The sequence below is a fragment of the Brassica rapa genome, chromosome A04, assembly GCF_000309985.2.
Source record: "Brassica rapa cultivar Chiifu-401-42 chromosome A04, CAAS_Brap_v3.01, whole genome shotgun sequence".
Classification (NCBI taxonomy): domain Eukaryota; kingdom Viridiplantae; phylum Streptophyta; class Magnoliopsida; order Brassicales; family Brassicaceae; genus Brassica; species Brassica rapa.
Genome location: NC_024798.2, coordinates 18342516 through 18369761, shown reverse-complemented (window position 1 = coordinate 18369761; position 27246 = coordinate 18342516). Strand labels below are relative to the sequence as shown.

The 27246-nt window shown below is 35.3% G+C and overlaps 7 protein-coding genes across 8 annotated transcripts; 2 read left to right on the top strand and 5 right to left on the bottom strand.

The window, feature by feature from the left end:
• Positions 1–1527: 1527 nt before the first annotated feature.
• On the bottom strand, positions 1528–3860 carry LOC103865510 (transcription repressor OFP6). The gene has a single exon (XM_009143308.3). It carries the CDS (start codon positions 2344–2346, stop codon positions 1786–1788), a length of 561 nt encoding a protein of 186 aa, XP_009141556.1. The 5' UTR covers positions 2347–3860; the 3' UTR covers positions 1528–1785.
• Positions 3861–4126: 266 nt separating this feature from the next.
• Positions 4127–6264, top strand: LOC103865509 (HVA22-like protein j). The gene is made up of 7 exons (XM_009143307.3): positions 4127–4266; positions 4369–4425; positions 4542–4640; positions 4964–5020; positions 5113–5311; positions 5401–5487; positions 5744–6264. Exons 2-7 carry the CDS (start codon positions 4394–4396, stop codon positions 6041–6043), a joined length of 774 nt encoding a protein of 257 aa, XP_009141555.1. The 5' UTR covers positions 4127–4266; positions 4369–4393; the 3' UTR covers positions 6044–6264.
• On the bottom strand, positions 6261–10219 carry LOC103865508 (transcription factor E2FA). The gene is made up of 13 exons (XM_009143306.3): positions 9556–10219; positions 8613–8805; positions 8442–8501; positions 8184–8358; positions 7991–8045; positions 7828–7880; positions 7693–7743; positions 7539–7587; positions 7360–7425; positions 7199–7275; positions 6830–7085; positions 6684–6753; positions 6261–6609 (listed from the first exon to the last, which is right to left on the bottom strand). Exons 1-13 carry the CDS (start codon positions 9820–9822, stop codon positions 6512–6514), a joined length of 1470 nt encoding a protein of 489 aa, XP_009141554.1. The 5' UTR covers positions 9823–10219; the 3' UTR covers positions 6261–6511.
• A 333-nt stretch (positions 10220–10552) lies between these two features.
• On the bottom strand, positions 10553–12152 carry LOC103865507 (transcription termination factor MTEF1, chloroplastic). 2 transcript variants are annotated; one of them, XM_009143303.3, is made up of 2 exons: positions 11104–12152; positions 10553–10933 (listed from the first exon to the last, which is right to left on the bottom strand). In XM_009143303.3, exons 1-2 carry the CDS (start codon positions 12031–12033, stop codon positions 10844–10846), a joined length of 1020 nt encoding a protein of 339 aa, XP_009141551.1. In that variant the 5' UTR covers positions 12034–12152; the 3' UTR covers positions 10553–10843. The 2 variants fall into 2 exon arrangements, with proteins under 2 accessions (XP_009141551.1, XP_009141553.1); XM_009143305.3 differs by having other exon boundaries at positions 11016–12150.
• Positions 12153–12641: 489 nt separating this feature from the next.
• On the bottom strand, positions 12642–17657 carry LOC103865506 (cytokinin riboside 5'-monophosphate phosphoribohydrolase LOG2). Its single transcript, XM_009143302.3, has 7 exons — positions 15080–17657; positions 14520–14617; positions 14024–14054; positions 13799–13898; positions 13626–13696; positions 13041–13184; positions 12642–12921 (listed from the first exon to the last, which is right to left on the bottom strand). The coding sequence occupies exons 1-7, from the start codon at positions 15185–15187 to the stop codon at positions 12832–12834; spliced, it is 642 nt and encodes a 213-aa protein (XP_009141550.1). The 5' UTR covers positions 15188–17657; the 3' UTR covers positions 12642–12831.
• Positions 17658–17686: 29 nt separating this feature from the next.
• LOC103865505 (protein SMAX1-LIKE 3) lies at positions 17687–23002 on the top strand. Its single transcript, XM_009143301.3, has 3 exons — positions 17687–21703; positions 21820–21934; positions 22017–23002. The coding sequence occupies exons 1-3, from the start codon at positions 21111–21113 to the stop codon at positions 22830–22832; spliced, it is 1524 nt and encodes a 507-aa protein (XP_009141549.1). The 5' UTR covers positions 17687–21110; the 3' UTR covers positions 22833–23002.
• Positions 23003–24609: 1607 nt separating this feature from the next.
• Positions 24610–26551, bottom strand: LOC103865503 (NDR1/HIN1-like protein 10). The gene has a single exon (XM_009143300.2). It carries the CDS (start codon positions 25463–25465, stop codon positions 24782–24784), a length of 684 nt encoding a protein of 227 aa, XP_009141548.1. The 5' UTR covers positions 25466–26551; the 3' UTR covers positions 24610–24781.
• Positions 26552–27246: the final 695 nt, after the last annotated feature.

Sequence of the window (27246 nt, the reverse complement as noted above, 5' to 3'; positions counted from 1 at the left end):
TAAGTATTTATCCTCTTTCTTTTAATGGATTTTTAGTAATTAAACCCCTCAACTAAAGATGAATCGTAAAAAAAACCCTCAACTAAAAATCCTGTGAAATAAACCCTCAACTTTAGTTCCGTTAACATATGTTACCCTCCGTTTAAAAAACCGTAACGGAGGGTGACATATGTTAACGGTTTATAAGTTGAGGGTTTATTTCACTGGATTTTTAGTTGAGGGTTTTTTTCACGATTCATCTTTAGTTGAGGGGTTTTATCACTAAAAGTCATTAAATATTATTAAATTATTTATTATCATTTATACATTGTTTTAAGATTTATAAGCCTTTAAAACTAATTTATAAATTTTAATACATTAATATATTTGTATATTAATTTATACATCTTAAATTAATAATTTTTAACACTACTTACAACTTATTATAACTTTGAAATATTAAATTATTTGATATTTGAAAATAGTGATATAAAAAAATTTGTGTGTTTATATCGTCATTGTCAAATATGAAATAATTGAAAGTTTCTAAGTTATATTAAGTCTTAAGTAGTGTCGAGATAATTCATCCATGAAGTCAATCTTTCTATTTAGAGTATGACGCACTTTTTCTTTTTTTCATGATTTCTGTCATCCGGTTCATACTTCTCCCCCCTCCAAAATAATGCATGATTATTTTTATTATCATTGATTTCTGAATAACTACATTATATTTTTATTTTCTTGATCAATAATATATTTGAAACATAAAGTAATACAATAAATCAAGAACAATATAGAAAAATAGAAAAGTATGAGTCTGATGACGAAAATCATGAAAATAAGAAAAAGTACGTCATACTCCAAATAGAAAGATTGACTTCATGGATGAATTATCCTCAACATTACTTAAGATTTAATATAACTTAGAAACTTTCAATTATTTGATATTTGAAAATGACGATATAAACACACAATTTTTTTTATATCACTATTGCCAAATATCAAATAATTTAATATTTTGAAGTTATAATAAGTTGTAAATCGTGTTGAAAATTATTAATTTAAAATGTATAAATTAATTTTATAATAGATTAATGTATTAATAATATACATTAGTTTTAAAGGCTTACAAATCAATATAAAACAATGTATAAATGAATAATAAATAACTTAAAAACCCTTTAATGACTTTTAGTGATAAAACCCCTCAACTATTTTTGAATCGTAAAAAAAACTCTCAACTAAGTTTTCAACATTATAAACCCTCAACTTATAAACCGTTAACATATGTCACCATCCGTCACGGTTTTTTAAACGGAGGGTAACATATGTTAACGGAACTAAAGTTGAGGGTTTATTTCACAGGATTTTTAGTTGAGGGTTTTTTTTACGATTCATCTTTAGTTGAGGAGTTTAATTACTAAAAACCCTCTTTTAATCAACGATAAGTATTTATCCCAAAACGAAAAAATTGTCAGATAATTTGACTAATTCAAATATGCATAATATACGTATATATCTCTAATAATTGAACATAAAGAGTTGTGATATCCGAATAAATATTTTATAATTTAAATAACGAAACATCATTTCACATAACATTCTTACATTGTTGTTGTTACACTTGGTTCAAAGACAAACAAGAAAATCCCAAAGCTAAGAAAATTAGTTAAAAAAGCACAAACCCAATAATATACTGACACGTCGTAGTGGGTGAAATGGATAGTCAACGTGTCAATACATTATTAGTCACGTAGTATGATACTTATTTAAAAGAGTTATTACTAAAAACCCGAGTTACACATTTTACATCGATCGGTGGTAGAGATTATGGTAACCACGTGACGCACGTGACGTCCCATGATGACGGACGAGCGGAGATTCTTGGACGGCGCCACGGCGTTTGACGGCGGCGGAGAAAACACCTTCCCATATTTCGGAGAAAGCGCGGATGATGATGCCGTGGTAGTAAGGCTCGTTGAGTGAGAGAAAGCAGTTGAGAAGCTCTCTGAGGTCGTCTTTGGAGTAAATCTCGTTCTCGAGAATCATCTGGAGCATAGACTGACGGAAGTCAAGGTAAGGGTCGTCGGAGTCTTTCTCGACGGCGACGGCTGCGTGGGAGGGTGTAGCGGAGGAGGAAGAGGTGTTGTCGGAGAACCAATGGGTGGTGGAGGGAATAGCGGAGGAGGAGGCGGTGGTGGTGGTGGAAGAGTGGTAGTGGCCGTAGTTAGAAGAGTAGCGGCGGGGCTTTTTGGAGAAACGGTTGAAAAAAGATGACAAGGTTGGGAACTTACAGTTGCCGCATCCGATGTCTACTACAGAGACTGTCTTAGGAACCATCTTCTTCTTCTTGCTTTTGCTCGCCATCGTTGTATCTTTTGTCACTCTCTGACTCGGACCGCAAAGGTAAAATAGATTTTAGAGTGAGTCTACTTGGGACTGGTATTTAAGGATGCATGTGGGGACTGTGATCGGTAATGAGAAGTAAACTCTTTGCAGTTGGCATTAATGTTTTATTTAATCTTCATAAACAATTGGATACTATTTCTTTTGGACTCGTTTGAACGTTTTAAAACACAGTTATATGTATGTATATGCATGACAGCATGAGTCATGAGTGCATTAATTGGTTAATTATCTTTGCAACATAAATTATATGTCTATATATGCATGACAGCATAACTCATGACTGCATTAGTTAGACATCTACTGATAATTGATTCTATAAAAAGAAGATTCGATTAATTGGTTAATTATTTGCGTTAACTTTACTCTTATCGTATCAAACATTTGATAATTTATTATGTGTCTAAAAACTAAAGTTCAATTATGGTTGGCTAACATGCACTTTTTAAGTAGGTGATGATAAGCCGTGTGAGCGGTTAGGCGTAGCTGATTAAGAGTAGCTTGTTGCTCATCTATCTTTAATCAATTCATCTTATGAATTTTTTGTCCATAGAAGATATATAACATATACTGCCTACATATAATATTTCAACTTGTTTCTCAATTTTGATGAAAAATGTCAAAATATTGAAACAGAAAAATCACTAACATGTTTCCTAAAACGATTAATTTGGAAACTAATAACCTTCCTATTTGAGTAACAAAATCAAAGAGGTGCAAATAATCTGGCACAGACTTTCAGCTAAATAGGTTAATTTCACTTTTTTCCGAAACCATGTCTATAAAGTACAAACGAAGTTATCAATTAAAGTTAGATCTAAAATACCTTCTCGGTAATACTTGTTTCAGTGGACTTGTTCCAGGCCTTTTACGAGCTTGATAAATAGCATTTAGATGACCTCATTTATTTGCTAGTCAGTCCGATTTAAGCCCAAAGGCCATAGTTCCTCTTACACCTTCCAGTTTTTAAGATAGTTGGAGCATTTCCAAATTCCAGTCTATTTTAGAGAGTAAAATATAAAATGTGATTAAAGATATCCTTAAAAATTAGGATTTCACCTTTTTCTTTGTCTAGTGAGTTGATTAATATTTAATTATAAATTTTTTATTTGTTATTTTCTAATTTTATAATTAAAAAATAAATTTGAAAATAACAACACAATATATAAGAATTTTTATATTTTAAAAATTTAATATTATGAATAAAAATTCGTTTTTAATTATATAATTTATTATATATAAAATTCATTAAGGGTAACAATGATTTTAATCTCTTAATTATTATAAATAATTTTATATCTTATTTTAAATTTTATAACTGAAAAAATTGTGTTAAGATAACAACACATATCTTTTTGAAAAAAATTATTAATATTATAAACAAAAATTCGTATTTGATTATATAGTTAATTATATATAAATTTATTAAGGGTAATAAAGATATTAACCGCTCTAACTTTTAACGTGACAGCTCTGTTGCTAAAATTCGTTGAAAAAAATATTGTTCGGCAATCTAAATTACGAGAATAACCTTGTAAACAAATATCAGAGATAACGGTCAAACGGTAAACCCGTTCCTCGTACCCCCAAGATTCGAGTAGCGTATGTGGCAAGAAACTACAAACCGTTTACTTTTTTTCTCTCTTTGATTTGTTCTAAACGAATTTTGAGACAATCAAACCACGATTTATTCCAATTATAGAACTCACGCGTTTCATAAGCATCTCATATATATAAAAAACATAGTTTGATCTCATTTGCAGCTTTGATCCTTCTGGGTTCCTCGGGGAAAAAAAAAACAAGTCCATTCATTCTTCTTCAGACGTTCAAGAATCCATACGAGGACGAGATCTTCCTAACGTCTTTGATCTTCTTCAACAGGTTCGTAAGCATTTATCTATTATGTCCTAAAATGAATCATCCATCTGGTTTATATAAGAACGCTGAACCAGTTCTGTCATGTTTGCGATGTTGTATAAGCAGGATATAATTCTTGATTTGGTCGAAGATGTTGGGAGATTTCATCATCAGGCTCCTTGTGTATGTCCTGCCCTACCATACTTGTTTTTTGCTATCCATTTCATTCATCATACTTTGTTGTTTTAAATAGGTTAATGTATGTATGTATCTTATAATAAAAGTGGTGATGATTGCAGATTGATATTAGGGTACACATACCCAGCTTTTGAATGCTACAAAACGGTGGAGAAGAACAAAGTTGATATCGAGGAACTCAGATTCTGGTGTCAATACTGGTATTTACAAATATCATCCTTTAACATTCATATAATTGATTTTATGTTAACCTTTAAAAAATCTAAAGACCAAAACAAATATAAGCTTAATGTTGTTTGAAATCAAATACCTAAACAATTTTTAAAAAATGTATCTGGTTGCGAACGATTATTATATATGCAATTTGGGAAGCAATGCCTACAATTTTATTAGGATATATGATTGAGATCTCAATATACGGTATGCACGTCTTAATGTATGATTTAATATGATAATATCAATATCTGCTTGAAAGAGAGAGAAACAATGTTAATTTACTAATCATTTCTGTTTGAATAATTAGGATATTGTTGGCGCTAATTTCATCGTTCGAGAGGGTTGGCGATATATTTATCTCATGGTAAGAAATATCTTATTCAAGCCCTAATTCATCTGTTTTCTTTAATATCTAAATTTTATTAAATAATTGGCACATGCAATTATTATTTGCAGGTTACCGTTGTACGGAGAAATGAAAGTGGTCTTCTTCGTATATCTCTGGTGGCCTAAAACGAAGGGAACGAGACTTGTGTACGAGACATTGTTGAAGCCAGTCATAGCCCAACATGAGACAGAAATCGATAGAAAGATTATGGAGTTGCGAGCTAGGGCTTGGGATTTTTTCATCTTCTACTTCCATAACTTTGCCCAGGTTCGTTTTTTTCTTCCAATACACTTTGTATTACTTAAAATGATTTAATTGTATAACATTAACGATAACAAATTAGTATCTATGCACAGGCTGGCCAATCCACTTTTATCCAGGCTTTTCAATACGTACTTGCCCAATCGGTTCGGTTCTCTGCAGCAGCCGCAGCTAACCAACCGGTACTAACACATCTCTTTTATTTCTGCCTATAATGTTACACTTGCATATATATCTAGATTCAAGTTTTGGTATTCAATTTTTTTTGTTTCATTTACATTTTTAACTCTTATTTTCATTTGACTGCAAACACAAAACATTTTGCAACAATTGAAACCTGAATGATCTCTGTTTATTTAAAAAAAAAAGTTTCTTAATTCACATGTTTGTGCTACTTAATACTCTTTGACCCTTTCACCTTTTGTGTACTTGGTGCAGCCGATGGAGCCGAGCGTGAAAACGCGGTCACCGGTGGAGACTGAAAGTGATACGAACACACCTCCTGGTCCAAGGCCTTTGAACAAATCACTATCTGCGTTGCGATCGCTAGAGAAGCAAACGAGCAGGGGGAGGAAGTGGCCACCACCGACACCACCACCAACACCAGGCCGAGACTCAGCCGGAACATTCAACGGAGAAGATGGAGTCAACATTCCCGATACACTTCCGGGATCACCCATTACCGATGCTCGAGCTAAGCTTCGCCGCTCTAACTCCAGGTCTCAGGCCGCAGCATAGTAACGTACATAAACGTGGAGAACCTTTTCTAAAAGGTATATAGTGAGAGAAAATTTCAAGCTTTGAAATGTTTGAGAAGACAAAACAGATTGAATTTTTTGTTTGTGCTCTTGTGTTTTTTGTAAATTTAAGCAGAAGTTTTAATACATGGATGATATTTGTGTTTGCTTTCGCTTTAATGTTGCCATAAGGAGCTGGTTTTAACGATGCATTTAAATGGTCAAAAAAGATTATACTCAACTAGTGAACAAGTGCATCCGATGAAGTATTATATCTCTCTCTTGAACTTACATTAGTTTCTCTTAACAAGTAATCCTCTACATTGTCACACGCTACACCAACTCTAGATATAAATGAGATCATAATTTAATGGTACACACACTACGCACCTGCCACTGGTTCTGTATTTGATCCCCTCTTTGGCTTTGATTTTGGGGAGCTAAGAGTGTTGTTGTAATGCGTGTTTCATCATCTCGGGGTTGAGTCAATACCGGTTGGAGCTATTTCACCCATTACCGGTGGTGGAGTACTCACATCAGCTATTTCATAATCCCAATCGATACCAGCTTTAGCATGAGTTAAGGATTAGCATATAACACATTGAAGAGAGCTATACGAGTTTTGATATATCAAAGGATACAGTCTGTTTTCCAAATATCCGTCATGCTAATATCTGCATTGGAGAGAAGCCAGTAATCCGTATCATCATTCTGCAAAACATTAGACCACATCATCAGAAGGTAAAGCTTCATATAGTTTTTGCGAGTATATCCCAAGACGGCTTACTTCGACGTCAGAGGGAGTAATCTTGAGCATTCCTCCTACTTGCTCCTGTAAATGATTAAGATCAGAGGTATCGCCGGGTTGAGCATGTGCATGATCTTGAGACGCCTGATGCTCATTGGCAGTTCCTTTATTATCAACAATTAAGGCTTCTATCTCATGGTTTTCTGAAGATCCCGAGCAAGAAGCAATAGGCAAGCATGCTGGTGGTGGTGGTGTAGCTGTTCCATTTGTGTCTTCAAACTTCTTCTCAAATTCACTGAACAAGATGTCAAAGTAAAACATGTTATGACATTTCTTCTATCATTCAGTTCATGTTAATAACATTTCTTTCACATATGTACATAAGTAAAAGATACAAGGAATAAATACCTGACAAGGTATACGTCAATAGGTCCCATTGTACTTCTAAGAATGATCCTGTATCGCCTTTGAGGGATGTCAACCGCCTGTCGTGTAGATAAGAAACATATTATCATTTAACGTTTTTGCATCTAGCGATATGTCTTCCTAAGTTGCTGGCAGAGACTAACCTCATCTGGATCAGGGACTTCCAAGGTTGTGCCATGAGGAGCTTTGACGGCTATCAGAGTCTGATTCTGCGGGTGGATGAACGTGAGAGTTGAGATATAAGTGAACAAGAAAGTCTTAAGATCGACATATAACATACATTCAATCGATTGATAAAATTCCTAAGGACTAAATGACAGACCTGGAAACCCGGCAAACTCTTGATGTCCTCTTCAGTTACAAAAAGCCATCTGAACATTGGGAATAGATTGGTTAAGTGTCCATCATTAGAATAGCACCATCTCACTGCAAGGAAAAACTAGACTAGAAGGTGATAGATAGACTGAGATTTATACTTCTGGTTCTTTTCATTTTCGCTCAGTTCTCTTAGTCTTTCCTCCGTTTCTCTGCAAAACAATTATTAAACGTCAGCATTGATTGAGTAGATGAATCACAATACCCCCAAAACTCTCGTATGAATGCTATGAAACCTGATTTGGTTGTCTAGCGCCTGCTCCTCAAGAGAAAAGTTTTCAATTTCTGCCTGCAAGGAGAAAACAAGATCATTAATCATACAAAACCAGATTCTAAGTGCATGCTATTTCAGGTTTACAAGCACGATAACTTTATTAAGTGCATGGTGTTTCACAGCACCTGTAAGACAGATACGTCAGCATCCACATCGCCAGGCCCTGAAGTATCAAGTCCCCTGGTCAAGTTCATTGATCCACAAGTGAGTTAACATGTATTTAAGTGGTTCAAGGAGTATCCCAAAGAAGCAGATATGAAGAAACACATGGTTTGAACTGCATAAGCATATATATTAATATCATTAAATCCTCCTCACTTCCAAAGTATTTGATTCTTGAAAGGCTTTTCAATGAGATCAATCCCCTCCAATACGTTTGTAATATCATATATACGTCGTTTCTGAACCTCCAATGTTTCTGCAGCTTTGTTTAGGTCCAGCATTCCATCTTTCGCTTGTTTGATTAGATTCACGAACTTCCTTGTAAGGAGACCTGAACAGGTTTGTGTCAGCATCTTCAGATACACCACGACGTGTATTAAACATTACAGACATATATAAAGAGTTGTTAATTACCTAAAGAACTGTCATAGCGACAACTTCCAGAAGGAGTTAGTGTGGCTGGAGAACCTACAACTTTATCAGGAAAAAAAATCAGCTCTTTGACCTGCTTGTTGCTCTAGGCATGAAAAAAAAAACATATATATATAGAGCAAGCCAAAAGGATAAGAGTTTTTTTCTTCTTACCAGCATTGGAGATGGGTGTTTGAGGAACTGACTGGTTTCCTTTGGCCTTTGACTTGGTGTTGACTCTGCCTCCTTTAGCTGAAACAGGAGTCTTACATGGACTGTTGGATATGGTACTGAAACCAGAACTCGTGAGTCCATTACTATTAGATGGAGCAGCAACCACATCCGTTGTGGTCTTTCTCTTCCGTGACTGCAAGATATTCTACTTGTTATTAACTTGTCCATCCCCAAAACAAGGCAAAGAGAGATATCATCCAAAAGGTTTTCAAAGCATCTAAATATACAATTCGGATTCTCTATACTATTTAACAGAAAGATTCTTACAACAATGGGAACTACTTGAACAATTATACATGCCAAGCGTCATGAAACATCACTTTGATACTAATTAGCCTATGCTAACTATGCGAATGTGAGCATCTCCAACGCACCTCTATTTTTAGAGGGATTTAACTCCAATGTGTTCCTCTAAAATAGAGGAATGATATATTTTCAGCTATTTATAGAAGAGATGTTGTTATTCATAAGGTTTTCAAAGCATCTACTCATACAATTCTCTATACTCTTCAACATAAAAGTTTTTTTCACAATCAACTTGAACAATTATACATTACTTTGATACTAATTAGCCTATGATAAACAACACTATGCGAGATAAGTATATGAGACTCAAAGCAAGAGATGACGGTACGATGGAGGTAAGGAGACTCAAGGAGAGCATCAATTGAGTTTCAATTTCACAAATTCAAGATTCGCGTTCAATTAGTTTGTGCGCCTAATGTACCATCGCGAAGCTACGATTCTGACGAAAATCGAAAATAATCTGACGCTGATGAGCATCTCAATCAGACTGAGAATCATTTTCAGAGAGCTTAATTTCTAATTGCGATTGGTAAAATCGAAGATCGAGCAATCGCTCGAGCCCGAGGGGGGGACTCACGGGAGATCTATGAACCACGACGTCGTCATCTTCCCGATCTACGAGCTCGCAGACGTTCACGAGGCTTTTATCGTTGTCAGTGAGGTGCGAAGGGGCGAATCGGTGGTAATCCGAGGGACTGAACGGCGGTTTCGTTGAGGCGAACGCTAAGTTCCGACGTATTGGTGGCACGACGGGAAGAGACGACGACGGAGAGGGAGATGACGGCGGATGGTGCGGCGGCGGCGGCTGAGATGGTCCCGGAGAGGATCGTGCGCCGCCGGACATGGATCGGAGTTCGATGGGAAGATCTCGGCGGGGAGAAGAGGGACGGTTAGAGAAGGGAGGAGAGAGAAGGGTTTTAGTGAGAGAAGAGGAGGGAGAAGAAGGAAAAAGTGAGAGAGAGCAGAAAACGAGGGAAGTTTATGTTGGGATAGATGTGGAGGGAAGAAGCCTCTGCCTACAGCGAGATTAATTTTGTTTCTATTTGTGCCCCTTTACTTTTATATTTGTTTCTGATTGACCCCACTTCTTTTCTTTTTGTAACGGGAATTTAATTATTATTTTTTATTGGTTGAAGGGTGAATGAAGCTGATATTTGATTTTGATTTTGATCTAAGAACTTCGTTTTTTTGAATCTTGAGAATTATTCAAAGGTAGTCGGTAACCAGATTTCTGCAAGAGATTTGATTTGTGTTCTATAATACATGTGCTGCTGTTTCCGTTAGAGCATATATTAATATTTTATTAAACGCAACCTCCCACTGGTTTTGAAATTTTTTTAATTGTTGATTAGTGGTTGTTGTTGTTGTGGATGGCAGTGGAAACTGGCTACAGAAGCGTAGTACAGAAGGGTTGATTATTTTGTTACTTGAAAAGATAATTATAATCTAATCTTTCCCAATTCAATGTGAAGGACTGAGAAGAGATATCATTACAATTCCACTTATAGGAGTGTGTTAGGTACCGCTTGGTTTCGTGTTTGTTGTCACTAGCACATGTTTAAGCCCATTTGGAGTATACCTCTCAAACATACATCAGAGAAACCAAATGGCCCAACGAAGAGTGAAAACATGTAAAACAGAGATTCAGATTTAGACCAATGGCAAAGATTCAAGGACTTAAAAAGCTCTAGATCATCAAGATTTAACTCAATTGTCCGGTTAATCAGTACATAATCATACCTTCCTGCCTCCAATTCTAGAACTCTTAAGTGGTTGCATCCACTTGGCTGAACATTTCATTTCATTCCACTGAACTACCAATACAATCCACATTGTAAATGAACATTCCTTCTCCTATCAAGAAACTACCTTCCTTTCTCTCTCAAAATGTAGGCAGAGACTAACGGTTTCTTCATTCTTTTGAGTTCTTCGGAATCATTCAACACAAACTGTACCTAAAATTAAAAAACAAACCCATCAATTAAAAAGAGTTTCTCCAGACCATTATAAACCAAACAGAACAAAGAGACTTCTCACCACTTTGCAAAAACTCTAAAAATCAAGAATCTTTCTGTACACAACAAAGTCGAGAGGTCTTCAATGGCGGAGAAGAATCACAACATACCTCCAACGCATCCCGAAACCCATCTTCCTTCGTCTTCAACATAACCGCCAACGGCAGCCTCACCCTTCTCCCCGCGCACGCCACGTGTCTCGGTTTAATCCGGTTCTCTAAGCTGAACGAAAAATACTGAGGAAACTCGAGAACCTCCCTCACGTCCCTCCCCATCTCCCCCATCAAGTAGTTCAGCTTCGGCTCGTAGTTCTCACCGATGCTGTAGTTAAACAGCTGCGGGAACCTCTTGAACATCGCGGCGGCGCTCCGCCGCGAGAACCCGAGCCTCTCGAAGAACTCGATCCTCGGGAGGAGCTTGCCCTCGACGCTGCAGGAGAGGAGGTAAGTGTGTCTCCGCGGCTCGAGGATTCCGATCCCGCGGAGGAAGTAGAGCGTGGGCCTCAGCTGGAGGTCGACGCTGCAGGCGAGGAGACGGGGACGGCGGCGGAGGGCTTGCCGGAGGTCGAAGGTGGAGTCGACGCCGACTTCGCGGAGGAGGAAGGTGATGACGGGGATCGTGTGGGAGGTGAGAGGGGAGGTGAGAAGCTCCGGGCACATGGAGACGAGGCGGCGGAGGTCCGGGAGGGAGAAGTTGATCGGCGGAGTGGTCATGTAGTCGACGACGGATTTGACGGCGGAGAGGGGGGAGGAGAGGAGGGGAGGGTGGCGGTTGAGGAGGGTGAGGAAGTCGATGCCGAGGGTGTCGAGGTAGAGGAGCTTCTCGTGGATGTCGGATTCTAGGGCTCCGGCGGCGGAAGGTGCGGAGGAGAGGGAGTCTGGAGGGTTGGGAGGGAAGAAGATTGATGACGGCGATGAGTTTGGTTTGAAGGAGAGAGAGGGGAAGTTGTGGAGGCGGAGGCGAGAGAACGGAGGAAAGAGATGGTGGTGGTTACGGGGAGGGAGAGTGGAGGAGAGGAAAGAGAGAGCTTCTTGTTGCATTGTTCAAGAGACATCACTCACGACATGAGTTCTCTCTGTTTCTCTCTTTGTCTGAGAACAAAACGATGAAAAGAGGATAAGACGGGGATGAACAAACTGTGATTTGAAGATGGGGATTTTGTTTTGGAGACCATATCTGAATCGATCCGGTTCAGTTCAGTCCTTAACCGGTTTATTTCAATTGAAATTAGACAAAATATGAATTTTTTTTGGGCTATGCTAGGCCCACTGGCCCGTTTCTAAACGGAATTTTCTTGATTAGCCACTAATTTTCAAGTTTACCTGCGGAATTACAGTTTTTATAATGAATTTATAATAAAAATAATTATTTTAAAAATCGCCTAAAACTGTAAAACAGGGTGTTTTTTTAAAGAAAACCGTAGAGATTCGGCTAATTCCACGAAACCCGAATCAGCTACGTATTCTATCATTTAAGACAGTTCGAGTGACCAGGAATCGAACTGTGGTTCGCTGTATTGGGATTATTTCTTAAGCGTCACTAGTCTAACCCCGTTAATTGTAAAACAGGGTGTTTGCTATGCCTAATGGCAATATTGAAGGTTTCACTTCACTATTGTTTTAATTTGATTTTATTAGTTTTTTAAAAAAAATAGAACCAAACAAATAGGAAAGGCAGATATTATTCTATTCAACAAAATTTCTTAATATAATAAATTTTTAGTTTGAATAATTAGAATTCAAATATGACATACGATTACATAAAGGAATCAATCTTTTGAATAGTAATGGACAAAAAAAATTGAGATTCGAGAAACAGCGGACTAATGTAATGCAAATCTAACACGAATCGCCTTCAGATGTGGGAGCGTCCGTAATATCGTCCCACACCATTTTGGACACAAAATCATCGTGCTTTGGAACATACTCCTGCAACCACAAAAATAAACTTAACTAGTTTAATCATATCCTCTTCTGAGATTCACGCATTTAATATATAAGAACAGAACTGAAGTTAATGAAAGAAAAAAAATGAAGAAAAAATAAACCTCGAGAAGTTGGAGCAACTGAGAAGCGGTCGGGGCGGAGACGATGATACGGCGGGCCGTGGAGGAGACAAAGCCTTCGTCCACTGCCTTATCTATAAACGTTAATAGGGAATCGTAAAATCCATCCACATTCAGTAGTCCCACCTGCATTTTTGTAACTTCACATTATGTGTATACTCTATGTATAATATTTAAAGTTTTTGCCTTCTTTGACATTGTATAATGGTTTCTTAGTGTATGAATATGTCTTGTTTATCAATATTTATATCCATTCATAATTATTACGTACAATATGATTTTAGGGTACTCTTTAGTTGAGACATTATTCCATGTGACAATATGACTTGAACCCATATGCTTAGATTCTCTTTCCACACATGACACATATATAGCCAATTAAGAAATTAGTTTTAAAAAATATATAATTTAGCAAAATCTCTACTCTGTCCATCAACACATAACAAACATCTTCGTTTTTGTATGACATAACAAACATCTTTAACTATGTTTTGTCGGATAACCGGATTTACCGGCCTGAATGATGTACTTACAATTTCATAACTAAATCTTTTTATTATTAATTACCGGTTTAGTGTGGATCCCAAGCTGGGACCAGGTGATGACTTCCAACAACTCTTCAAATGTCCCGTATCCACCTATATTTTTTTGGTTGTCAAATAAGGCCACACATTTATTAACCTTCCATAATTGTGGATACTATGCATATACATAACTTTTACAAGAAAAAAAAAGCCAACCAGGAAGTGCGACGAAGGCATCCGCTTGACGACCCATTTCAGCCTTCCTTTGGTGCATAGTCGATACTGTTATAACCTCTCCAATTGATTCACCGGTGATCTATAAACCAACACATTTCATCATAATAATTTACATACATTTTACTAAAAACTCAAAATTTGGCCAACACAAAATACACAACATTTTACAGTGTTTGGTAAATGTACAAGTAGATTTGTAACTACCTCTCTTGGTGCTAAAGACTTCGGAATGATTCTGCATAACATGCAACACATAATGTCAATATTTATTACAAATATCAAATCATTCACTTTAGTCACCTTTTCGCAATAATTAAAGATTCCTATCATTTTTTAAATTCACTTTCGGTTTTAAGGTTCCAACTTCTTTGAAAGTTCAATTCATAGTTAATAAGTTAAACTAGAACTATATAACTAAAGGCATATGCGGATATGCCTTTTCCCCCTTTGGCCTTAGATTTTGCCTAAAGATATATAGTATAAAAATTGATACCAGTTTCAAATAGTATGTTCCAAGAAAATTATTAGAATTTATCTTGGAGCAGTCGAAACGCTATTTATGATAATGTTACCCATTTGAAAGGCAGGATAAGAACACGGGGAAGACAAAATAAAAAAGAATGATGTATAAATAACTAATGTTTGTTTTTAATATGTATAAATAATCCAAACTTGTAGAGAGAGAGACAGATATAGATACCCAAGGACATGACGACCACCATCATGAACAGCCTGAGATATGAGACCCATTAGCCCCACGCTTCCTCCTCCATACACCAAATCGATCTTTCTCTTCACCTTTCACATTTACGTTAACATCTTTGTTATTGCTTATTAATGCCTAAGCAAGTACAATTTATTAGGAACTTTTAGAACAGTCTTTTTTAGATGACTTGACTAATTCAAAGTAACTTATAATTTTTTAACAAAAAGCTAAGAATGGTGAAGTTTTGCTAGATGAGGAAGTATATTTCAAACTTGACATGCTCATATAACAATGATATGATTATATTTCCTATACACATATTACTCACGACTATTTACAGTCAAGATAACGTATGACCTGTATAATTAGAACTCGTATATCGCTGAAGTTTTTTTTGTCTTTTTTTGGCTATTGCAGAAGTAGAAAATAGACTTAGCATTCAAAGAAATATAGTAGAAACCGAAATCTGTTATCGTAATACAATTCTAAATTAGTTTGTCAACTAAAAAAGCACAAAGTTTAAGATTTAAATACATGTGGAAGTTGAGAGTTACCAGTTGGTGGGCGAGTTGGAGAGCAGCGTCGTGATAAGTGGTCTTGTTGCCGGAACTGCTTCCGCAGAAGACACAGATCCTCCTGAATCTTGATTTTGTCTCTTCCATTTTAGCTCTATCTTTCTGTCCTTTTCTGTCCTGATCTTTTTTTGGTTGTCACTTTCTCAACTTTATAATATATAGATATATGAGGAAGAAGTATACAGATTTGTTTGGCTAAGGATCCAGGTAATAGGCTGGCTATATATACATTTAAATATGTTAGTTTATTTTATTATTGGATCCCGTAGATTTTGACAGCTTTTTTTCTTTTTCTTTTTCAATAGTTTTTGTTTTTGTTGTTGTTGTTGTTGAGAGATTAAATGTATTAATTAACAAAAAGAAATAAATTTATATTAGAGATTATAACTTTGAAGCTCAACAACAATTAGCTTACAAAATAAACCTGAACCAAGTCTATAAAATAGCATTAGCATATCTCGAACATTATTGGATTGAATTGCAACATTCCATCAAATTTTGAATCGGCTGTGTACTTTTCACTAGAAGTATTTCACAATTTCTGGTGAGTATTTAAACATATAAATCAACAGTTGGTAAAAGAACAAAAAAAATCAACATTAACAAAATGTTATCAAATTTTAGTTATGAGTATAATGATTTTTTATTAGTTTATAAGAATATTTATATCTTTATTGATATTTCTAAATTCGTATATGAAAAGAATTACCGATTTTTTTCTATTTACAAGAATTATAGATTTTAGAAAACTATATAGAAATTGGCAATACATATATGAATAGAAAATATGTTAGACAAAAATCTTAGATATCTGTACTATTAAAGCAAAACCATTATTTGAAATCAACCTATAGACATATGTTATATTATTAAAATGCCATTATTTATATGTAATTTTATTAAGATCTCAGTAAGAGAATAATTATGAAATTACATAGTATAGTATTCTAACTAAATTTATTTCCTTATTAATAGATTAATTAAATAGATTTTCAAACAAATTTTAAAATACTGAATCTCACTTTTTAATATCCTATTTTTTTTAATTTAACTATAAATTATTTGACAATGCAAATAAATAATTAAACATATTGATTTTTTTTTTGTGAAACAAATGTAGTGTTGATGGGAATGGGGTCAACATGTTAATTTTACCATTTTAGATACGTAAACCAACATAATTTGAACTATAAAACTATTTTAATCAGGATTTTAATAGAGAATGGTCTCTCTGATGCCAATATACCGAGTGTTTATAATCTTATACGGGTGGTACACTTGTTCAACACCGTGTGAGTAAAGTCAAATTGCAATCTCTGGATCACAATTTTATTAGTATAGTGATTTAAAGAAAAATCTTTAATAGAGAATGGTCTCTCTGATGCCAATATACCGAGTGTTTATAATCTTATACTAATCCACAGTTTCTTATATTCTTATACTTTTAATTCAACTTTATTGTTTTCATCTAAATATACCTTTTTGGTTCAGTGAGGACTTTAACATCCGAAAAGCCATATACAGTTCCACGAGGTTCCAAAATGTACCTGTTTTTATATGTAACAAAGTTTAGATAAAAATATCGGTCCACCATGTCCACAAGCAAGTCCGAGAGACCATATATCACAACATTTTCACAACCTTAATTCTACTTTTAAAGATTTTTCTTTAAATCACTATACTAATAAAATTGTGATCCAGAGATTGCAATTTGACTTTACTCACACGGTGTTGAACAAGTGTACCACCCACCTTAGAAGAAGCCATGATTCGATCCGTTAATTCCTTATTATGATACTTTTATCATAAATGAATAACTAAACCATATCTTTGATTGAAGAATCGGTCATTCTGCTTATTAGTCACCAAATCTCTAATATCTTTTGTTTTCTTACCTGTAGCTAAAATTGTTCATAGAAATATTGGCACTATTAATTAACTCAAAATCGTGACAAATTAATAAAATAAAATAAAAGAAAGAAGCTCTCAATTGGATCCCCTATGTTTAAACGTTAAACCATCGTTTAAGTTATATATATAACAAGTTGATCACACATATTTATACACAATACCATACTGGAAAAAAAGTATATGAAATAGACATAATTCTCGATATCCAAATTGTAAATCAATATTCATGATCCTGAACCAGCTTCGACAAATCAATGTCTTATACTATTCACATTTGAGATTCGAAAACTCGTGTATTAAAATTAGTATTGTCAAAGGATTTGGTCAGATCTAATATTTTTGATATTCTGCCTATCTCAGTAGATCTTATAGAAATAGCTGGCACATTTACTTTACAATATGTTCATATAAGATAGCAAACATTTGATATTCAAAAAAAAAATATATATATATATATATATACAAGAAAAACCGACGTCAGAAATATAAATAGCCCATTTGTTATATTTCAAATGGATATAGGCCACTGATACTTGGATTAGAAAACCCATTATTATTTTAAGTTAGGCAGGGTCCAGCTCTAGAGTTCCAGCCCGGCCCGGATGGAATCCGATTATGTTTTTTTTTTGAGAAAAAAAAATCCTGGACAAGAGTTTGTGCCCTATGGAAAGAGAAACGGTCGTCGCCTCGACGGTCTCTAACGATAGTAGGGGTTTTCGCTTCAGCATTTTCTGCGGCGATTCCTCAAGTCACAGATTACGTTTCTTTGCTCTTAAATTTAGAAGAGTGTCATGTCAAAATTAGGACAACTTTTCTCCATTCCTCCTTTAATTATCTTTTTACATCTTTATTTTTAAAAGTTTGGTCGTCTAATGGAAAATTATGTCATAAACTATTCTTTTTGTTCTTCTGTGGTTTCACTTTTATGAAATATGTGCTTTACTTTGATAGGGAGGGTTTTCTCAGTACAAACTTTCCTGCATTCCCATGTAATTCCTGGACAAGAGTTTGATTTGAAAGCAACCACTCGGAAATTTCATGCACAAACACACAAAATTATTTAGAGATTTGGAACCAGTTTCAGCTTAACATGGGACAAGCAAAAATTTTGCAAGTTGTAGTAGACTAGTAGTTTTACCAAGATTTCAGGTTCTTGCCATGTTATTGTGGGGGTTTTCAGTTTTCTACATAACACTTGTTCAAAATATGACAGCTATATTTACAAAATATTTAGCAAGTCGATTCGACCGATTCGAAAAAAGGGTCGATTTTATCAAATTTTAAAATTATTTAGTATATTTTTGACCGGTGCTCTGAGTTAGTGATTTAGTCGAAAGAGTTAGTTTTGTTGTGTTCCTTGTTCGATGCTTTACGCCATGCCATCAGATATTAAAATGATTGGCCCTGGATTTCAGAAAAAAATGAGACCTAACCCAAACTCTTTCTAAGTTTCCACTTAATAAAAAAAAAATTCGTAAATGACTAGAATCATCTGCGAGCTGGCCTGTTTAAAGCATCCGCGTCTAACTGTCATATACTTTTCTTTTAAAGGATTGGTCTCTGCAAGTGTTTTTCCTTTTGTGATAGAGGATGAATGCTTTTGATAGGGAAACAAAGTTGATCGGTTGGATTAAAGGCTAAAAGGGTTTGCGATTGGGTGTGCCCGAAGTAACCATCTCGATTCCTTTTCTTTTCTTTTTCAAAACGCTTTTGCCTTCATGTATTTTTGTCTCTCTTTGTATGGCCTTTTGGTCTAAGCTCATAAACTACACTTGGTATTTACCCTTTACACTCTAAACTGTCCTCTTTGGTCCTACATGTCCTTTGTAACGTTACTGAAGCATGAATTTGTGCACCTTTTCAATATACCAAGATGATTTGAACCTTTGTTCACATTAGAAAGAGAGAAAATATATAGGCTAAGTTTTCTTTTAATCTTAATCTCTTAAAACTTAAAGTTAATTCTTGAAAATTTGTTTTTTATTAATCAATAAAAATCTTTACATCAAACTAATGCAAAAAAAAACACTAATGTAAAATGAAAATATGAATATCTAATTAATAAAACAAAAATAAAGCAATCATAAACTATACAACAAAAGAAGACAACATAATGTAAAGGAAAATTGAATACCTAATTCATAAAACTACCAAAACTCATTAGCTGATTTACCCTAACCATGGTCGTGTATCACAAGGCTGGATGTTTTCGCCTTGGCTTGGAGTTAAATCATGAAACCTGGAAATTTAAAGACTTTATATTGATAGTTTTCTTTCTTCTTGATCATAATAGTATAATCACATCTTTGCTTGTCCTCAATAATAATTGTTGGATCATGCATGTCCATCTTCCTTTGTTGTTTTTCTTCTTCTTTTAACTAAATTTTGAGTAATGACCCTTTACTTTTGTAATAGGAGCCAAAGGCAGTTAGTGTAATAAGGGCATCATTCCATATTTTACTCCAAAATTGAGAAAATTGAGTAGAAAATGGAATAATGAACAAAAATTAAAAGGATTATTCCATTTATAGAGTAATGATTTTATTTTTTGTTCATCACTCCATTTTTTATTCTATTTTTTCTATTTTTGAGTAAAATATAGAATGATGTTGAAGATGCTCTAAGAAATTTTGTTGATTGTTGATTGATGAGTGGCCTTTGGAAGAAGTATTTAAAATTATAATAAGTAAAGGCTGAAAATATGATTGGGGAATGAAAGGAAGATCTCTTGTACAATCCTTCAGAAATTAATAATTACATTTACCATTTCATTAACCTTTGAGGACTATATATATACAACATTCTCTTATAATATTGTATAAATGTTGTTGAAGATTCCTAGGTAAGGTAAATGGTGGTGCTCTTCTTTTCTCTTCTTTCTATGCAGTGGCATGCTTCATGAAAGAGAGAGACCTATTCATCAAAGTAGAAGTGTAATAGGATAAGCTCCTAATGCCAGTTACTGTAACGTGATTTCATAGATCCATCTTGGATTTTATGCTGCATTCCCTGAATAGCAAATGGATTTTGTATCCTTTGCTAGATTTGAGATTCAGCTGTTCACTATCTAACTTTGAGTGAAATAATGTATCATCAAGTTAAGGTTAGTATATCCTTGCCTTGTGGCATATTGGTTTATGCATACATTTTTGGTCTTTCTTAATAGTAAACACCTTTGTTTCTTATTCTTCTTCTTCTTTGTTTCCTCGATTTTAAAAGAAAGATATATTGAAAAAGCTACACACTTTTCTGAAAGTAATGAAAGGGAAAGATAATTATATTTAATACATTTATTATATGAATTTATATGCCTATGATGGGTCCGCTGCTAAATTTAAAGAAGATACAAAGACCAAAATAGTGATTCTAAGCGAGACCCTTTTGGTTTACACTTACAGAACCTGAAGGGTTAAAACAGCTTCATCAGTTATGATTCTTGATTATATTATGGAACATAGTTCATGTTAATGTTATTCTAGAAACTGTGTGCCAATATTTTCCGCTTTCTTTATTTATCTTGCAGCTATTTTGGTCGCTTACACGCTTGTGACATGGGTTAGCTTTTGCTTGATTGGGTTAAGACCAGGTGTGACTGTTGTCTTAAAAAGGTATAAAGACATGGCTATTAGTTGGTGTAAGGTGATGTATAATTGGAGGTGTTATCTTTGAATATATATATATATATGTAAATGATATGCATCTTTAATTAGGTCTTTTAAATATAGAAAACAAATGATAAACTTTGCATAAAAGAGAGGTACCCACTTATCAAGCAGTACCCATGATACATTTTTAAAATGTATATGTGAAATTTGAGATAGAAAAACACTATTAGGGGGGAAAGCTGAATTGCCTTTGGCTTTTGATACTGATTTGTCACCACATGCATTCCACTTTGCACTACAAAAACCCACTTTGGACCCTTAAATTCTTGCCTCTACTACAAGAAAAGCATACACATTCCTCATACTCCCCATATAATTTCACCTCTCACTTCCTTCCATAGACTTACACAAACATCTTTTGGTAAGCTCCTTTGATTTTTTTTTTTTGTTATCCAAAGAAAAAAAATATCAAGACAAGACTGTGTATATTGAGTATGAGAAGTGGAGGTTGTAGTGTCCAGCAATCCCTCACGCATGAAGCTGCAAACATGGTGAAACAAGCCATGGCCTTGGCTAGACGGCGAGGGCATGCTCAGGTCACGCCTCTCCATGTGGCTAGCACCATGCTCTCTGCTTCCACAGGTTTACTCAGAACAGCTTGCCTCCAATCCAACACTCATCCTCTTCAGTGCAGAGCACTTGAGCTCTGTTTCAACGTCTCTCTCAACCGCCTCCCAACTTCCACAGGGAGTCCTATGTTGGTCCCTTGTATATCTAACGCTCTGGTGGCAGCTTTCAAGCGTGCACAGGCTCACCTGCGGCGTGGCTCCCTCGAGAACCAGCAACAACCAATCTTAGCCGTCAAGATTGACCCTGAGCAGCTTGTAATCTCCATTCTTGATGATCCTGGTGTCAGCAGAGTGATGAGAGAGGCTGGTTTCTCAAGTCCTCACGTGAAGAGCAAGGTGGAGCAATCTGTGTCTTTGATGATCTCCTCCAAGAAACCTAAACTAACTTCCGCAGTAAGGAACAAAGATATCATAAACGGTGTAGACAATCGGGTGGCTGAGAGGAGGGAGACCTTCAGGTAACGTCGCTTCTTGTGAAACTACTTAGGTTTGGTCATGAAACTTTCACACACACACACACAGACACTGTAAGATCTAACTCAATATCTTAATCACTATACTTTGTTTCAAATAGTGAGATCGAAAACGGGACCGTTCTAGAATGCTCAATGAAGACAAGCAGTAGAGTGACCACTGCTCTCCCAGCGTGGCTTCAGAAGTACAAGAACGAGAACCAAAGTGACAGAACTGTGAGTTTTTTTACCTAACCCTTCTCATTAGAGATACTGGTTCTTGATGTCCTAAGATTTGGTGTTGTTTTGGATTTGTCAGGATTTAGATAACTCAATCTCTGATTCAGTATACATAAGACCATCTGAGAAAACTCTAGACCTTTCTTCTCTGTCTCCTTCCTCTTCTTCCAATACTTACGCTCATACAAGAGAGGTGGAGTATCCCTCCAGGTTTAATGAGTTGAATGATGAAAACCTAAGAACTCTATGCGATGCCTTGATAAGCAAGGCACAAAGCCAGAAGGATGTGATCCCTGCTATCGCAAAAGCTATCTTAAGTTGTAGGTCAAGATCAGCACCTAGGAAGCTAAGCAACGGGAACCGAAAAGAAGAAACATGGTTACTTTTCCAAGGTGTGGATGTTGAGGCCAAAGAGAAGATAGGTAGAGAGTTGGCAGAGCTTGTGTTTGGGTCTCAGAACAGTTTTGTCTCAATTAACTTGAGAGACAAGAAAAGGAGGAGAGATGAAGATAGCTTGAGCTACACTCAGAGATTGTTCGAAGCCGTGTCTTGTGATCCACACAGAGTGTTCTTCGTAGAAGATATAGGTGAAGCTGACTATTTATGTCAGATGGGTTTCAAGAGGGCCATTGAGAGAGGAAGAGTCCAAAGTGAAAATGGTGAAGAAGCTTTGCTTAGAGACGCCATAGTGATCTTGTGCTGTGAAAGATTTATCTCGAGATCAAGAAGTTGTTCACCTCCAGAAGAAGAGAGAAAGATGAGGAGTTCTTGTATATCTCTCGATCTAAACCTCTCTCTCCATCATGATGGTGATGATGATGGACATTGCAGTGATCATATTGGATTACTTGACGCTGTAGATGCACACATTATTTTCAGCAACTCGGCAACATGATCATTTATAGACATGATCTTGCTACATATGGTCAGGGTCATGTGTTACTACTTCTCCTTGGGACATTTTTCTGGCTCAATCGTGTAGTTAGGATGCTTAGGAACTTTGTAGAGGGGGTATGTTAACAAAGTTAATCCAAATCATAATTTAATTTCTCTTTAGATATCCAACTTATTAGTCTAAACCTTTGAATTGATGGTACTAAATACTAAAATTAGTAAAAACAATTCATCAAAAAAAAGAGAGAGTAAAATTTATTTACATTCGATTGTAATTACCAATTTACCATTTACCACTCCATTTTAGTTTTATCAACAAAGAAAAGGCCTCAAGATAGAACAAAAGAATGAACATGTGCCAATATCAATATATTTGACATAGCAAATGGTATCACAATCCTGTTTTAGCTCATTTATCCACTTCCTATTAAATTTTTATATTATCCGACTGATATATAGTAAAGTCCTCGAATATCAACTTTATACTTCCACCGCCGGAAAAGTAAATGGTTGATAAGTATGACGGTATATATTCAATATCTGGCTTTTCTAATTGCTCTCAAATTATAGTATAAAAATGATCCATGACTTAAGAGATGCACAAAGGGGAAGTTAATATTTTTAAGGAACAAATAAAAATGAAGTAGACTAGACCAAAGAAAATCAAAGGATCACTACTTTTTCACATGTTTCGAATAATATTCGACTTGCATAAACAAATAGCTAGGCAAGCAAAAAGGAAATTGTTTACTTCCTTTGGTTCCTCACTTTAGAAAGGTATGGATTAGGCTGAGTAAGATATAATTATTTTAAGAAAAATAATTAAAAGTAAAAGGTTAGCCCATGAAAAGAAGGGTTAAGTAGGAAACAAGAGGCATCTTATGCTTTAGAATATATAAAACATAAATTAAGTGTACTAAAACATTATGGCCAAAGAAGGGGGCTTTGTCGTATATGGAATAATCTTATAAGTTATAACGTATACTGAGGTCGTCGTGACAATATCGAAAATGTGTAATCTATAATATTCATCAACAGTAAGACGCTAAGACCACTTTATATAAACGTAAAAGCATACAATTTGAAATCAGTAGTGGCATAGTTTCCTCTGAAAGCCAAGACAGCTTGATTGATGTTCAAGAATTCAACAATTTCATCAATGTTTCGAGGGATTGTTGATTTTGTCAAACCCATTATTGTAAGTTGTTTCGGCTATTGGTTAATGGCCCATTCTGGAAAATCATTTTAATAAGGGTAGAAAAAACAAAACTAATGTGTAATACTTTTAAAAGGTTCTAAATATTTATTTAATTTTCCCCTATTTAGTCTTGTTTATATTAGGTCAGGGGTGCGGTGGAACCGTGTAAGTTGACGCGTTTATTTGAAGTTAGAAAAAAAAATTATGCAATTTTGTTCCAACTTACGAAAGATAACACTTCACCACAGAACTAGAACTTCCGGATAGTTCTACTGGGCGCTCAATAACTTTTAATGCAAAAAGGGGATAACACTTGCTCATGGCCCCGCCCATAAGATCTTCGTTACTGACAAACGACTGAATAAAGGAATAATTTATCAATAATTCAAAGAATTTCTTAATTAGTCTACTAATGGTAGATAAGCTAAAACAATACCGTTATTATATTATACGTTTTTCTCAAAGAGTACAAAAATGTCAAGTAATCTCCAGTTTGAAATGTTGAGATTCTTAAAGGCTTAAACTATGAATTGGTGGCTATATACATGATTAGTAGCCGACGCTATTTGAAAAATATATATCAATAAACTACATAAAATAATGTTTTATTTATATATAATAATGAACACGGAAGATGAGTACATATGTATACAAAAAGGCTCTGTAGAAAATAAGTCGTAATGTTGCATAAAAAAAATAATAATAAACGAACCAATACGTATGGTGGAATGGAACATGATGAAACCAAAGACTTAAAAATCGAAGTCGCACTTGAGAGGGAGAACGGTAGCGGAGGTTGTAGTTCCGTTGAACGTACTTAAAGGAAGCCTTATATCCTCGCAGTTAACCTTAGGCTTAACCCTCCGAGACTTCAAGTCCCCAAGCTTAAACCTAACCCTAAGCCTAAATTTGATCTCAATATTGTAAACTCCGGCGATACTCTCCTCGTTGTAAGTCCGTAACTCTCCGGCGTTGAACATAACAAGGTTTTGGCCTTGGAACATTGGTCTGAGAACGGTCGTGTTCTTGTGTCCTTGATAGAAAGGAGCTAACGTGGTGGAACTAAACCGCTTTCCATCGTAGTACGCATGAGCGTCGATCCTGTCGTAGTAGACTCCGATCCTCTTGTTAGGGTTGCGGACAGGAACTGTGAGGGCTAGGTTATACCTTAAAATGTTGTCCGGGGAAGTGTGTTCAAAGCGCGTAAGAGACGCTTCGGTCACGTGAAACTTGATGGCGCGAGGACGGACGATGAGCCAGAAGATAAGAGCGGCTATGCCAAGGATGACAATAATGGCTATGATGACTTTGACAACGAAGCTGAGGAGGCAGCAGCCACAACCGCGGCTGTGCCCGGGTCGGCGGAAGTAGCCTTTAGGAGCCGGTGGTGGGACTGATGGACCGTAGAAGGCACCGTTGAGAGGTTGTTCAGCCATGTTTGAGGTTGTGGAGGTTAGAATTAATGGATATACGACTAATGCAAGTCCTCTTTATATACACGTTTTCATTTGCGTTGGTCAAATTAAGGTATTGTCACGTCACGCGGTGAGTTGAATGAATATTTGACCAAAGAATATTATGCAATTGTAGGCTTGTGCTCAATAACTTCCAATAAAGAGTATTTCGTGAAAGATATTTTTTATCACAGAAAGACATATGATATGACTTTTTGATCTCTAGCTCGTCGTACGTACATTGGTTCTCATGTAACATAATTGATATATAAAGTGTTCTAGAACTTAGGGGAGCTTGTGACGATTAGTATTAATTAGATTGCTGCATTTGCTTACAATACTATAAGACAGAAACATGAAACTAAAGTACTTGAAATTGTGATAAATTCTGAAAACTATCTTTGACGGATTCTAATAAAAGTGGTAACAACAAAAGTTTAACATGTCTAGAAAGTAATTAAACTTATGGTTTAGGCAGAACTGCAGACCTCAGCTGTTGATCTGTGTACCCAAATTCGGATCTCAAAGCATCCACAAAAAGCTGTGTAATATCCAAACCTAGATCGGGATTCTGGTGAACAAATAATTTGTATTTACTGGTATAAACGATTTCTTCCATGTGTGTTACGATAAAGAATGTGGCCCAACTCTTCAAACGGTTGTCTGAAGGGATCGTGGACATCTCAAGAATGTCGAGAACGTTGCTCAAAGTCGTAATCGATATTAGATGGGCTCTGCAAAGCTCTTGGAGATTATTTTGGATTTTTTTCATTTTTAATAAAAAAAAATTATTTATAATTTAATTTTAATATTACTTTTTCTTGAACTTTTATATATTTTTTGGAATTTTAAAGATCTTTTTAAGTTTGTAGAGATTTTTTTTATATTCAATCAGTACCAAATAAAATTAAATGTGTTTGTAACCTCATTGAAAGTGTCAGTAGTCCGGTGGTAAAATGCCTTGTTATTTGTCCCAACCAACTTGAGTTCAAAACCAAGGATTTACTTTTTTTTTTTATTTTAAAATCATTTGAAAACGACGTCGTTTCATCTCATTTGAAAACGACGTCGTTTCACTTAACGCCAACATTTAACGTCTAGTTAACGTTTTAACTGTTGGTTTACGGTGTATTAATATGACCAATCAAATTCTAAATTGCTTAATAAACTAAAAAAGTCAACAAAAGTAAAGTGTTTTTTTGGTTAAGCTCGAGTACAAATTTTTTTTTGGCAATACGTGCAAAGTTTGTGTATTTTTTGACCGAATCTATTCTATTAATTTAGAGTCCTATTTTTTATCTACCATAAAAAGTTGTGACTTAAATTTTGGACCTATTCTAATTTGTGTCATTTATATTACACTGTCATTTATATTACACGCTAATGATACAAAATTATTCCTCATATCAACCGAGTCACTTAAATCAAACCAAAACAAACCATAGTTTGGTTTTCTACTAATACAATAACAATACAAATTTCATAAATAACCAATAAATTCACAAACAATAATGAGCTAAGCGTATATGTTCATCTCTTTTTTTCTGAGCTAATCATTTGTACATCAACTTAATAGACAAATCATATTTGCTTATCTTTAGTACACAAACTAGACCTGCACCATCAACTGCTTACCACTATCTAACCTACCATTATGAAAAGAACATATATAGTCAGCCATGAAACTTGATTGTCCAGAATCCGGTTCATCAGTAACATTACAAAAGGTGCAGTTTGGTACAAAGATAGTTAGACAGTTCTTT